This window comes from Culex quinquefasciatus, chromosome 3, assembly GCF_015732765.1.
Source record: "Culex quinquefasciatus strain JHB chromosome 3, VPISU_Cqui_1.0_pri_paternal, whole genome shotgun sequence".
In the NCBI taxonomy this organism is placed as follows: domain Eukaryota; kingdom Metazoa; phylum Arthropoda; class Insecta; order Diptera; family Culicidae; genus Culex; species Culex quinquefasciatus.
Window position 1 is genome coordinate 29818568 of NC_051863.1, and position 15259 is coordinate 29833826.

At 33.6% G+C, this 15259-nt stretch overlaps 1 protein-coding gene across 1 annotated transcript in view; it reads left to right on the top strand.

Annotated features, from left to right (window-relative positions):
• Nucleotides 1–15259, top strand: part of LOC6048691 (putative uncharacterized protein DDB_G0268364) — a 90193-nt gene that overhangs the window by 55965 nt on the left and 18969 nt on the right. Inside the window, exons 4-5 of the mRNA XM_038265684.1 lie at nt 8794–8910; nt 9061–9513. Coding sequence (XP_038121612.1) covers nt 8794–8910; nt 9061–9513 — 570 coding nt within the window. The remainder of the gene's footprint in view (nt 1–8793; nt 8911–9060; nt 9514–15259) is intronic.

Genomic DNA, 15259 nt, shown 5'->3' on the forward strand with positions numbered 1-15259 from the left:
TGAGCTTGATTTTGAAAATGCTGAATTTTGATACCCATATTGCCACTCTAATAAAATTCATGAAAATACTGTAGAATTGGGGATATTCCGGATTCCACCGGAGAACCTGGAACCGGTCCCAAAGTGGCCAGATATGTCCAAAATGGTTTTCAGCGTCATCAGTGAGCTTGATTTTGAAAATGCTGAATTTTGATACCCATATTGCCACCCTAATAAAATTTTTGAAAATACTCTGGAATTGAGGATATTCCGGGTTTCACCGGAGAACCTGGAACCGGTCCCAATGTGTCCAGATCGGTCCAATATGGTATTGGATATTATAATTGTACTGTAACTTGCATTATGATAAAATTTTAAACAAATTGTCATTCAACATTCGATCCAACATGCAAAACAACTAGAAAATAGAGGGCTAAAAAAGTTACCTGGTTGGTTTTGGGAATAACTTAGGTAAGTGCCTCTGTTTTTGACTTTTCAAAAAGCAAAATAATCTAGAGATCTGTCCGCATCTTTTGCTTCTTGAATTTTGAAAATCCGTCCACAGGGAGCCGAGATACAACTGTTTGAAGTTGGACTTCGCCTTTTTTCGCTTGCATGGTAGTTTAGGTGTTAAAAAAATCTGTACATACAGATTTATGTGATTTTTGGGATCGAAAAATCTGTATAACACTGATTTATCTGTATATTTAGCATGGCTGCTTGCATGTTGAAACCAATGATACAGGATGAATTATTTAGACTTAAGGCATCGATGAAGAAAATTTCAGCCAAATAAAAAAATCTCAAAAAGAATTTTGTATAAAAAAGAGAACTGCACAAGCAACAAGACAAGACTATGACTATGACAAGAGAACATGCAAAATTCATAATACATCGTCAACCAATTCATATCATACACATTTGCCATAACAATCTTTTAGCATACAATCACATACAATCAAAACGTTTTAAACAAAATTGAACGCATCAAATCCCAACAAATCACACACCCTCATCTTAAAAATCACTTTCCATCTTCCCCTCCCAGAAAGGGGTTGTTGCTTGCCTGCTCCAAGTCACGCGAATTACGAAATGATGCCGACCTTCCTCGCGTGTTTTCCGCGCTTTCCCACACCTCCGCACTCTGATTGTACAGTTCCCAAGCTTCAGTAAACTTTTCCGGATTGAAGCTTTTTGCCACGGCAGGTGTGGAAGCTGTGACGTGGAAAAGAAGTTGAGGAGGGCAAAAAGCTTTCGCGCCTGTTCAATTATTTTCGCGCGTACTTGAGCACGTAATTTCTCACCCTTGGAAATTATTCAAATGATGCGCAAATCTGGGCGCAGCGAACACACACACACACCACCCACATAAAGAAGGGGGAGGTTTGATGTTGGAGTGGAGGTGCACACTTCAAGCCTTACTTCGAAGGGGAAGCTTTAGAAATTGGTGTAATGTTTAAGTTGGAAAGAATTACAGAATTTTGAATCATTGATCAAATAAAACTAAAACTACAAAGAAAGTACAAAGTATCCCAAAGTTACGGTACCCAATCCATTTGAGACGTGCATTAAGCGTTTCGATGGCACCTGAAAACGAGAATCGTACTACTTCTCGTGTAAGAGGTGTAAGGTAAAGCCCATCCACGGAACAGTGGGTATCATTTGCTGCGGCACGTGAAGTTATGTTACGTACGATATGGAACATTCGGTAGAACGTTCACACCTCGTCAAGCCTAATGGGAAGGGGGTTTTGGGCGCGCGCGCGGGATGGTACTTTTGCTGCATTTTGAGGCCCAAGGATATTTGTGCTTTTCGAGGTTTTGTGAACGAGTCGAAAATTGGACTTCAGCGGAATGGGAAAGAGTGATTTCTGAGGAGGAAGTCGACATAGTCGATTGATTGGAGCAATTGGAGTATTTCTGAAAATCAAAATATAAATGGGCCGATTTGGTGTATTTTTTAAATGTATTTTTTGGCTCAAACTTTTTAAGGCTCTCCCCTATAACCAAAAAATGCCATTTTGTGTCACTGGGCACAAGGCTCCATACAGTTTTAGCATCTGTCCATACAATTTTTTTCGAATTGTTGATTGTTTGGGTGAGACTTAGAAAACTTCAATTTTCCTGTTTCTCACTCATGGTCACTATTATTAAAAACGATAAACTGCAAATATTTCGCTAAAATCAAACTTTCGGTGGCTATATCTTGAAAACAGAGCCCTTTATCAAAAAATCTGCAAGGTTCTTTTCGATTGGAAATTTAATTTTACATTTAAAAAATACTTCAAATTTGTTTTTGCGTAAAAAACCTTTTTCTCCAAAAATTACTATTTCTTCAAAAATCCGTAACTCGGTGGCAGATTTTTTGACCATGTTTCTCTTTATCTCAAAAGTTGCGAGGTTTGTCCCCTAAAAAATATCAAAAAATCTCAAAAATAAAAAATACGTATTTTGGGAAAATGAGTCTTTGTAAAAAAAAATTGATTAAAAAATCTGTAATTTTTTCCGTGTACCTATTTTTTTCTCAATAGTCCTCAACAATACCTACAACTTTGCTGAAGACACCAAATTGATCAGAAAATTCGCTCAAAAGTTACAGCTGTTTGAATATTTACATACCATTTTAGAATGGACAGCAGCCAAAATTGTATGGAGACTTGTATGAGAGAACCAATGACGCAAAATAGCTTCTTTGGTCATAGGGAAGGCCCCCACAAAGTTTGAGCCAAATCAAAAAATACAAACACGTTAGAGGGGGTTTATCTTGAAAAATATAAATAAATACAAAAAAGGAATAGAAAAACTCCAAAAATATTAAAAAACTAGACTTTTTTCATTTTTCGAAACTATAACAATTTGAAAGAATGTAAAAGTCTTTTAAATATTCCACCAATTTTTTAAAATAAAATAAAAACATACAAATTATTTAAGAAAAAGTATTTTTTAAAAGTATCGCTAATTTTTTAAAGTATGGAAAAATTCATAAAATCATTACGACAGTCAGGAATCAGTTTTTTTTAATGAAATAAAAACTTAAAAAATATATTTAAGAAGTCGAACTTTGTTTTAGAAGAACTGCTCATTTTTGTAGGAATGGGAAAACTCACAAAAACATTACGACAGTCAAGAATATGTTGTTCAATTAAAAAATAAAATAAAGAATATTATAGAAGTCGACCTTTATTTGGAAGAACAGCTCATGTTTGAAGGAATGGAAAAACTCAGCAAAATATTTTGATAATCAAGAATAGGTTGTTTTTGAAAATAAAATTAAACTTCAAAAATATTTCAGAAGTTGAACTTTTGCTTTAACATTCCAACGCCCAAGGCTCCAAAAAAGTTGGAACGGTAACTTCAACTCGCTGGTTCTCGGGCATAACTCAGCCAATCAGGACGATTCTTGTTTCCAGGGATTTGTAAGAATGTCTAGATGATACTAAAATTTTGCAGAACTTGATTTGAACAAATCTGTTATTTCTGCGACCGAAAACATCGTTCCAACTTTTTTTTGCGTGTAAAAAAAAATCGCCAAAAATTCCGCGGGGGCAGTTTTTTTGAAACTTTTTCGGTCGCAGAAATAACAGATTTGTTCAAATCAAGTTCTGCAAAATTTTAGTATCATCTAGACATTCTTACAAATCCCTGGAAACAAGAATCGTCCTGATTGGCTGAGTTATGCCCGAGAACCAGCGAGTTGAAGTTACCGTTCCAACTTTTTTGGGAGGCTTGGGCGTCCGTGTAAGTTGGACATGCGTTGGGCGTTCAGGACATGCGGGAACTGTTCAGGTTTGAAAGAATGGAAAAACTCACTAAAATATTTCGACAATCAAGTAGAGCGTCCAACTTCCCGGAATTCCCGGGATTTCCCGGAAAAAAATATTTCCCGGGAAATTTGTAAATTTCCCGGGAATTCCCGAAATACAAGCAGAAGTATACATTTACATGTTTTGAAATTATATAAAAAATAATAATTGGAGAACCTGATTTGATTTTATTTATTTCCATCTACTGTTCATATTGAACTAATCAGCTTGTCTGTATATTTCACGTCAAGGTTTAATTCAGATAATATTTATTTCTGAAAGATTCACCACTAGGAATATTGTTTGCTTATTTGTTGGACAACAAAACTTATGCTGTTATGGAATAAATATGAACTATTTTATTTTTGACAACCTTTTTTAATGTTTTTTTGTAATATCATTTGAAAATAAGTTATTTACATCTTCCAGCCAAAATCAACATTGAGATTTGTTTGACTTTTTTTACCTTGAATATGTTGGATGGAAATTGAACTGATTTAAAATTTTTAAAAAAGGTTTGTGTGAGAAGAATTTTTTTCTAAGTATTAAAGAAATTATAGATTGAAGTTATAAATTTATGAAGCACGTGAGCTACCAAGGGCGTAAGAGGGTTATATGTGAAAAAATATCGTTGAATTTCAACCACTTTTATGTACTCAAAATTATTTTAATCTAATTAATTTATTAGGCTGGGTCTCGTGGCGCAGGGGTAGCGGCTTCGGCTGCCGATCCCGATGATGCTATGAGACGCGGGTTCGATTCCCGCCTTATCCAATTAGCTTCTATCGGATGGTGAAGTAAAACGTCGGTCCCGTTTTCTCCTGTCTCGTCAGAGGCGCTGGAGCAGAAATCCCACGTTAGAGGAAGGCCATGCCCCGGGGGGCGTAGTGCCAATAGTTTTTTTACCGTATAACTAAAATCATATCACAAAACCATGAAAAACCATTTATAAACATATGGAATCATATGATATGAAATTTACCCAAAGAATGCAACTATATTTCAAAAACTCGCTCCAAATATTTGAAAACTTTGGGTTGTGATTTCATTAAATCAGATTTCATGTTAAAAAGTGTAGAAATTAGATTTTTAAGGACGGTTCAATGATTATTTATTTATTCACAAGTTGAATTTTTCGTTTTTTTTTATTTTAACTTTATGGTCACTGAAACAAATTTAAAAGCAATTTTATGGTTGTGGAGCATAGATTTTCACTGTCCAAACACTTTGATTTAAATAAATCCTTCTCAACAAAAATACTAATAACATTTTCTTTCATTTGGGACGATTTGAAAGATTTAAAAATTTCGTTGCAAAAGATCAATCAGAAACAGGATTAGAATAATTTTCGTTAAATTTCAAATTTCCCGGGAATTCCCGAGATTTCCCGGGAAATTTGTTGAAAATTTCCCGTTTCCCGGGAATTGTGTAACCCCGGGAAATTGGACGCTCAACAATCAAGAATAGGTTGTTTTTAAAAATAAAATAAAAACTTAAAAAATATTTAAGAAGTCGAATTTTTTTTTGTAATAACAGCTCATGTTTAAAAGAATGGAAAAACTTATTACAACAAACAAGAAAATCAGACTTGTTTGAAAAAAAAATATTTTTTTCAAGATTTTTTTTGAAGTTTTTAATTATAATTATTTATTTCATTTTTCACATTCGACCTTTTGTCTTTTCGACGTTTTGTCCATTCGACCTTTTGTCCATTCGACCTTATGTCTTTTGACCTTTTGGCATTCGACATTTTGTCCATTCAACCTTATGTCTTTCGACCTTTAGTCGCACATCCGCAATGGCGCAATACAAATGTTAATAAATGACAAGAAGAGTGTTAGGCGTCATCTAATCTAAGGCACTCTCCAGGATCCCTTCGAAAGATTGGCTGCGCTAGAGTCTTATTAGATTAGATTAGATTAGATTAGAAATGCGTTATGATGTATGGAATCGATATACACTAAAATCTCAGATTGCATTTATTTTTTTTCATAATAACGGTCAGGGGCGCCGACTCTGGGGGGGCACGGTACTTTTTGCCCCCCTTAAAATTGGGCAGGGGGGGCAGCCCATACATTGTGCCCCCCCAGAAATTTTGGAAGAAAAATATTCTTATTTTTAGTATTACAAAAAAAATCACAGAAATAATTGAAAATAATATTTAAAACTGAATTGGGATTGGAAAGAATTCTTGTAAGCGAATCTGTAAAATAGTTCAAAAACATTTGTTGTTTTCTAAATCGACAACGTTTCATCTATACTACTGCGCTCTCTTATGCTAACTAGGTAGAAAAATCAGCAAGTTTAGTATACTAGAGCATTTTAGGTAATTTTTTTCTTGATTTCATTTAAAAAAATTGCAAATTTTTGGTCGTATCAAATTGTCATAATGCTTTTTTTGACTTTATTAAACACCGTTTGTGTATCTTTTTGGTTATTCTTGAATTGTTAAATTTTTAAAATCTTAAATTCTTAAATTCTTAAATTCTTAAATTCTTAAATTCTTAAATTCTTAAATTCTTAAATTCTTAAATTCTTAAATTCTTAAATTCTTAAATTCTTAAATTCTTAAATTCTTAAATTCTTAAATTTAAATTTTAAATTTAAATTCTTAAATTCTTAAATTCTTAAATTCTTAAATCTTAAATTCTTAAATTTAAATTCTTAAATTCTTAAATTTAAATTCTTAAATTTAAATTCTTAAATTTAAATCTTAAATCTTAAATCTTAAATCTTAAATTCTTAAATTTAAATCTTAATTCTTAATTCTTAAATTCTTAAATTCTTAAATTCTTAATTCTTAAATTCTTAAATCTTAAATTCTTAAATTCTTAAATCTTAAATTCTTAAATTCTTAAATTCTTAAATTCTTAAATTTAAATTCTTAAATTCTTAAATTTAAATTCTTAAATTCTTAAATCTTAAATTCTTAAATCTTAAATTCTTAAATTCTTAAATTTAAATTCTTAAATCTTAAATTTAAATTTAAATTCTTAAATTTAAATTCTTAAATTCTTAAATTTAAATTCTTAAATTCTTAAATTCTTAAATTCTTAAATTTAAATTCTTAAATTCTTAAATTCTTAAATTCTTAAATTCTTAAATTCTTAAATTCTTAAATTCTTAAATTTAAATTCTTAAATTCTTAAATTCTTAAATTCTTAAATTCTTAAATTCTTAAATTCTTAAATTCTTAAATTCTTAAATTCTTAAATTCTTAAATTCTTAAATTCTTAAATTCTTAAATTCTTAAATTCTTAAATTCTCAAATTCTTAAATTCTTAACAAATAAATTGAAGTTAATCTTGATTTTTTTAAACATTGATTTTTTTTGTAATTTCCAAATTTCTGATTTTTTAAATTTCTGAATTTCTACTTTTGATTTCTAAAAATTTTTAAGCCATTAGTTTTTTTTAACCCTACAGTTTTTTAAACTTTTTTTTTTAAATTTTGGAATATTTATTTTTGTCTGTTATTTTTTTCTCAATTGCAGATTTGAAAAAATGTTGTTTTTTTAATGTGTATTTTCCAATTTCTAAAGTTCTAATTTTTTACTTTTTACTTTTGTTTTCATTTTTAGAATATTTGTGTTGTTGAATTTTAAATACCTGATCATTTTTATTATTGACTGTTACTTCTGGAAAATAAGTGAGAATATGCCAATTAGAAGGAATTCGCCTTCCAAACATACAATCTCAATCACGTTTTAATAAATTATCTTTTTCAAAAAAATGGATTCCGGATGAAAAAAACTTGTATCACATCGTAATATTCAAATTGGTAAAATTCGTGATATACAATAAACTTAAACATCAAATCGCCACTCTCACCTAACGATTTCGGAAAACAACCGTGCCCCCCCCAACATTTTGGACTAGTCGGCGCCTCTGATAACGGTATTTTGAGCACCGTGCTTACTAATCTATTTAGAAATTTTTTTCTTGAAATTTTTGTTTTTTTTTTTGTAAGCAATTTAGCTATTCATTGGTCCTCGCACTTATTTGACCATAAATCTTACACAATTTGGTAGCAAAATATATGTCAGAACCGGAATCAGAATAATTTTAAATAAACTAAGGAATTTTCCTGGAATTCCCGGAAAATTTATCCAAAAAATCCGTTTCCCCGGGATTTTTGCAACTTCGGCAACTTTCGGCTGCCTAAAAATGATTTATGAATCTTTTTAAGAGTATACTTTAAAAGTTCGTCAAAATCATAAATGTTTAAAAAAAAATCATAACTCCGTTGAGAATTTTGATTTCTTATTAATTGATGGTGCCTGAAAATGCAGTTCGCTCCATTAAAAAACATGATCTCTAATGATATTTAACGGAAATGAAAATTAAAAAACAAAATCTCCGTCACAATCAACTCATTCACAATGCCATCGATAGGTTTCATGTCTTGTATCCAAGAATTTGCAACTCCAAGTACAGAAAAAAATGCAAAACCAATCCAAATAGGTATCATCATTCCCTCCACAACAAACAAGTTTTCGCTGCGGCTGCTGATTTTTTTTTTCGATGATAATATCAAAATTCAGCAGAAATCTGCCGGGCAGCCTTTTTCAGATCAATTCGTTTGAAAACATTTGAAATCGGAATCCTTAAGCACGCTTTGTGATGTTTTGCTCCTATTTTGCTGTAGTATGGATATTGTGTGTTGGGAAAAAAGGGGAGAGCTTCAACAAAAACAAAATAACAACCAACTGGTGATTCAGTACGGCGCTTGTTGTTTTATTCATCGAAAATCGTATTTTTCTGTCCGCTGCCTCCGGCGTGAATCTGAAATCGAAATCCTGTCTGAGAGTGTCATTTTGCGTTCAAATCAGACAGGTTTTTTTTCTTGTACACACGGGGAGTGATTTTTACTTTGGCATAAGCCTACACTTTTCATGATTGGAGAAAAAATCATGCAAATTTACTACCGAATTAAATGCATAAAAGTTGATCCCAAATTTCCAGTGAAACAATCGATTCACCTTCTTATTGACTTTTTACTCTCATTCGCAGACCATCTACCACAAAATCAACTACGTGGCCCCGGGAAGTACCCTGAAGGTGGCCACTTACGCCGCAGCGGCCCCAGCTCATTACGAGTACGCAGCGGCCGTCCCGGGACTGACCAAGGTAATGAAATTGCGTTGCTGCGTCGGAACGATTGATGTTCCCGCAGGGATGGTCAGAAGGGTGGTCCGAATACCCTACCTGCTTACAGACTGATCAATCACCGCTCACCGTATCGTTGACTTCTCTAATCGGCTTTTGCTACTTTCGCAGTACCAATACGCCGCGGCCGCAGCCTACCCCCAGTACCAGTACGCTGCCTATCCGCAGCAACATCAAATCCAACACCAGCAACATCAACAGCAGCAGCAACCCCAATACCAGGTGTACCAGCACCACCAAACGGTGCAGTTGCCGGCGGCCTCCGCAATCATCAGTACGGCGCCCCACCCCCACCAGACCGTGGCCACGCTGCCTGCCCACCAGATCCAACCCGGAACGACGATTTATGCGGCCCATCAACCGGCGGCCTTCCACTACACCCTGACGCAACCCGCCCAGCATCAACAGCAGCATAATTATCAACAGCAGCAATCTGCTGGACATTCGGGAACCTTTACGTACCACCAGGCCGTTCCGGTGGTCCATCAGGCGCCGATTGCGGCCATCGGACAGGTGCACCATCACCAACAGCAGCAGCAGCAGCAGCAGGTCGTGGCTAATCAGGTGATTGCTAGAGTTGGCCAGGGATTTATCAAACGGTTTTCGTGGTTAATTGAGGTGGCCCCCCGCTCGGGGGAAGTCAGTGTGGCCAACGTAGCGGGAACTGTTTTTGGTTTTGGATAAATTGATGAATTTCAGTTTTATTTGCATTGTTTTGTTCATATTTATTTAAACCAGTAATAATGCAATTTCAGTTGCAGTTGCAAATATTTTTCTAATTTTATGTCGCCACACCTTTTTCAAATTGATTTGGAAAATAAAGGGACAAAAAATTGTGTTTTTCAATAAACTTCAAAATTTCAATGGAAATAGAAGTCTAACCAACTGAAGACAATCTGAAATGCATTTTTCTGTGGGTAATTCTCCGCCAACTCACACAGCAGTTGCCCCGACCCCTCTTCGATTTGCGTGAAACTTTGTCCTAAGGGGTAACTTTTGACCCTGATCACGAATCCGAGGTCTGTTTTTTGATATCTCGTGACGGAGGGGCGGTACGACCCCTTCCATTTTTGAACATGCGAAAAAAAGAGGTATTTTTCAATAATTTGCAGCCTGAAACGGTGATGAGATAGAAATTTGGTGTCAAAGGGACTTTTATGTAAAGTTAGACGCCCGATTTGATGGCATACTCAGAATTCCGAAAAAACGTATTTTCATCGAAAAAAAACACTTAAAAAGTTTTAAAAATTCTCCCATTTTCCGCTACTTGACTGCAAAAATTCTTGAAACATGTCATTTTATAAGAAATTTAATGTACTTTTCGAATCTACATTGTCCCAGAAGGGTCATTTTTTCATTTAGAACAAAATTTTTCATTTTAAAATTTCGTGTTTTTTCTAACTTTGCAGGGTTATTTTTTAGAGTGTAACAATGTTCTACAAAGTTGTAGAGCAGACAATTATACAAGTTTTAATATATAGACAAAAGGGGTTTGCTTATAAACATCATTATTGCGATTCACGAAAAAAAAAATTGAAAATGTTAGTCTCAACGACGTTCATGGTCACCCGCGACAGACACGGACGACGAAACAAAGAGAAACGCAAAAAGTAACTCTTTCAAACTTTTTTTTTCGTAAAATCGCGATAACTCGTGATGTTCATTAGCAAACCCTTTATGTCTATACACCCAAAACTGGCAGCGCTAGTCCGAGAGAATGATGGTCTCGAGTCGAGAGAATAGTGGTACCATTCACGGACGCAGAGAACACAGCTTGAGATGGGCGATAGAACTATTCTCTCGAGGTTCATTTGCAAAAAAAGTTCATCGGTCAAACAAAAAACCGAAAGTGTCGACAACGGGAATCGAACCAGAGACCTTTGACAAACCAATCTAATGACTTACCTGCCCCGGCCACCACAGCTTGGTGACCAAGGAGAAGTCAGAAGTCGATGTATGACACTTGTTGGAGATTTATTGATTCAACTAACGAATGAACTCATTTGTTATGATGGTGTGAGTTGGTACCATTATTCTATCGATTTTGGCACAGAGCCCTCAATAAATTTTGAGAGAACGATTATTGCGCAATTCTCACTAACTTGAACTTCGCACTTAATCATTGCTATCGATCGCACTATTGCGACTTGTCAAGCTGGCTTGGGAAATTTTAATTTTCTCAAAAAATGATCAAAGCGAGCCGATGTTGCTCACCTGTCAATCGCAATTTTAAAGTGCGAATGTCCAGTTTGGTAGAAACTGCGACTGGAAATGTAAATAAACAACTGCTGGTGGCCTAGTTTTTAGAAATTTTGTTGTCAAAAGTGCGAGATAAAAGTGCGGGCCAAATCCAAGTTACAGTGCAAGGATCAATATCTCGACTCTGAATTTTGGGTGTATATTAAAATTTGTATAATTGTCTGCTTTACAACTTTGTAGAACATTTTTACACTCTAAAAAATTTTAAAATGAAAATTTTTGTTCTAAATGAAAAAAATACCCTTCTGGGTCAATTAGATTCGAAAAGTACATTAAATTTCCCATAAAATGACATGTTCCAAAAATTTTTACAGCCGAGTAACGGAAAATGAGAGAATTTTTAAAACTTTTTTAGTGTTTTTTTTCGATGAAAAAACTTTTTTTCAGATTTCTGAGTACGCCATCAAATTGGGCGTCTAATTTTACATAAAAGTCCCGTTGACACCAAATTTCTATCTCATCACCGTTTCAGGCTGCAAATTATTGAAAAATACCTCTTTTTTCGCATGTTCAAAAATGGAAGGGGTCGTACCGCCCCTCCGTCACGAGATATCAAAAAACGGACCTCGGATTCGTGATCAGGGTCAAAAGTTACCCCTTAGGACAAAGTTTCACGCAAATCGAAGAGGGGTCGGGGAAACTTTTCCCGATTTCGTGTGAGTTGGTAAAGAATTACCCCTGTACTGAAAATGACATTTTTCATGTTTGGGCTAGTGAACAGTATTTTCTCGCAAAATAAAGCTTTTTTCGTCGATACTAACATATTTTAAAACTTATAATAGTTGCAAAACAACCGGGCTGGAAAAAAATGCATTTGAATATCTTTTTTTACATTTATTTCATTTTTACCGTAAAAAAAAGACAAAGTGCTCAACGACCACAATAACTTTACAAATGACTTATCCTGTACAATATTTTAGGAAAATGTGCTTGAAAATGTTGCTTGAAATACTTGATTGAACCAGTCTAAGGAATACCCTTGAAACAATAATTTTTTTATTTTTTTAAGACTAATTTATTGCATAAAAAACTTTTGAAAAGTAAGAATAATCAAGATCTTGCAAAAAAAAAAAAATCTTAATACGCCATCAAAATAAGCGACCAATTTTATATAAAAGTTCCTTAAGTAACAAATATCTAAATCATTACCATTTCAGGCTTAGAATGATTGAAAAAACACGATTTTTTCCGAATGTTCATCAATTATAGGGGTCGTGATATTGACAAAAATACCTCGGTTTCTTGATCAATTCATGGACCCAAGAAAAAATTTCACGAACTTATCTTTTATTGTTTCTCTACATTTGAGTACATTTGAATGAAAAGACCAATAAGCAATGGTCTACCAAAACCGGAAATGGATTTTATCTGTTTTTTTTTTTTATTTGGCTCAAACTTTGTGCGGGCATTTCCTTTGACCAAAGAAGCTTTTTTGTGTAATTGGTTCACCGATACAAGTCTTAATGAAAATTTTTAGATGCTGTCCACATAAAAATGGTACGTACATAATAGCTGTAACTTTTGAATTAATGTTCTGATCAATTTGGTGTCTTCAGAAAAGTTGTAGGAATTGTTGAGGACTATTGATGAAAAAAAAGTACACGGAAAAAAATTCCGATTTTACACTAACTTTTTTTAACAAAAACTCAATTTCCCAAAATACGTATTTTTAGACAAAAACCCGCAACTTTTCAGCCATAGAGAAGTATGGTCAAAAAATCTTCCACCAAGTGATGAATTTTTGAAAGTTTGATTTTAGCGAAATATTTGCAGTTTTTCGATTTTTTTTTTTAATGACCGTGAGTGACCATTCCTGAAACTATTTTTTTAAGTTCAGAAAATTTGCTTCAAAGTTGTCTAAGAGACATTGAAGATTGCACCTCTGGTTGCTGAGAAACAGCAGCTTAAAGAAAAAGAAACACGAAAATTGAAGTTTTTTGAGTCTCACCAAAACAACCCACCATTTTCTAATGTCGATATCTCAGCAACTAATGGTCCAATTTTTTGATTTAAAACATTAAACATTCGTGAAATTTGTCGATCTTTACGAAAACAATACTTTTAAAATTTTGAATCAAGACTAACATTTCAAAAGGTCAAAGCATTCAATATTACGTTCTTTTGAAATGTTAGTCTTGATTTAAAAAATAAAAACTGTTTCCGAAAAGATAGGAAAATTTCACGAATGTTGTAGAAATTGAGTTTTTGTAAAAAAATAAATAAAAATCGGCAATTTTTTTCCGTGTATTTTTTTTTCTCAATAGTCCTCAACAATACCTTCAACTTTGCTGAATACACCAAATTGATCAGAAATTTCACTTAATTGTATGGATGAACCAATGACACAAAATAGCTTCTTTGGTCATAGGGAAGGTCCCCAGAAAGTTTGAACAAAATAAAAAAATACAAAAAATTAAAATTGTCGAAATCGGCCGATTTCGTAGAGGATTGTTCTAATCTTAATTTATTCAGAAGAGTTTATATAAAAATTCCTTTGCATTTGAAAACAGAAACAACTATTTCCAAGACTTATGATTTTCTAAATTCGCAATAATGATTTTTTTTCAAAGTCGTTCTGAAATTATTTGATGTGAAAACGGTTCAATTTGTCAAAACGTGTGTAGAGTTTACAGCAAAATGTTATGTTAATTTTTTTACATGAAATCCGATTTTTTTTTAAAATAGTCCATATTATCTTAAAAAAATGCATTAGTCTGAAAAAAATTGCTGAATTTCTACGCCTTTTCTCAAAAAACGGATTTTCAGAAATAAAATTTCAATGTAAAAAGTCAATAAAAACCCGATTCAATAGTGCCTTTCTTACAAAATGATGAAACTTCGACAAATATATTGCTGCAATTTATTTTTTCAGAAGCATACTGATACCACCCAGTGAAAATTTGACCTAAAACTTCGAATCTGTTTAGGCTAAACCTCCAATGCCTATTTTTAATTTCAGGGGTACATTACGGGTCGCCAGATAATTATATTTAATTAACAAAAACGTTACTTAATCTACCTTTAGGTGGTTGGTGCCTTCCTCACATTCATAAAGTTAATACAGGGCCTCAAAAAAAGTCTAAAATAACACTTAAGTGCTTAGAACTTTTGATAGGGTTGTCAGATCTTCAATAATTTGAGTTCGTTAGAAAGGTCTCTTGATTACCCATCCAACGATGGGTCGCATGATGGATTCGGACATCATTTTTATCAAAATATTTAAGATCCGCCCTCTAAAAAGTGTACAAAATACACTTAAATGCTTATAACTTTTGATATGGTTGTCAGATTTTCAATCTTTTTAATTGTTTGGAAAGGTCTTTTGATTACACATCAAACGATGGGTCGCATGGTTGATCCAGACAACGTTTTTATCAAAATATGTGAGATCCGGCCTCAAAAAAGTGCTTAAATGACACTTAAGTTCTTATTACTTTTGATAGGGTTGTAAGACTTTCAATGTTTTGGGGTCGTTGGAAAGGTCTTTTAAATACATTTCTAAAAATGTATAGCATGACGGGGTTTTTTTTTACAAAAACCACCCTTTTTACAATCTTCCGGACTTTAGCCAGAATCTTTTTTTAGCATAACTTTCAAAGTAATTAAGTAAACTTTACAATTTATTAATAGTGACTTAGGAGACTCCAAGACGGATCGAATGAGACTAAAACGATCAAAATCGGTTTAGCCAGTCCCGAGATAATCAAGTGCAATTATTTTGATCAGCATCCAACCACCCGCACAGACATTTGCTCTGAATTTGATTCTGAGTCGATATGTATACGTAAAGGTGGGCTACGAGGTAAAATAACAAAGTTCATTTTTTGAGTGATTTTATAGCTGTTCCTCATTGAGGTGAGGAAGGCAAAACATATTTGATTAACATTATTATAAAAAAATAAAGGGTACTCAGACTTTAACGTTAGTCTATGATTAACTAAAAAAAAATATGTATCGATATTGCACTTTGTCGATCTATTATGAGAAGCCAGCAAGAACACTTTCACGCGCAGCGTAAAACGCGCAAACGTAAATGTGCTGGCGTTTATGC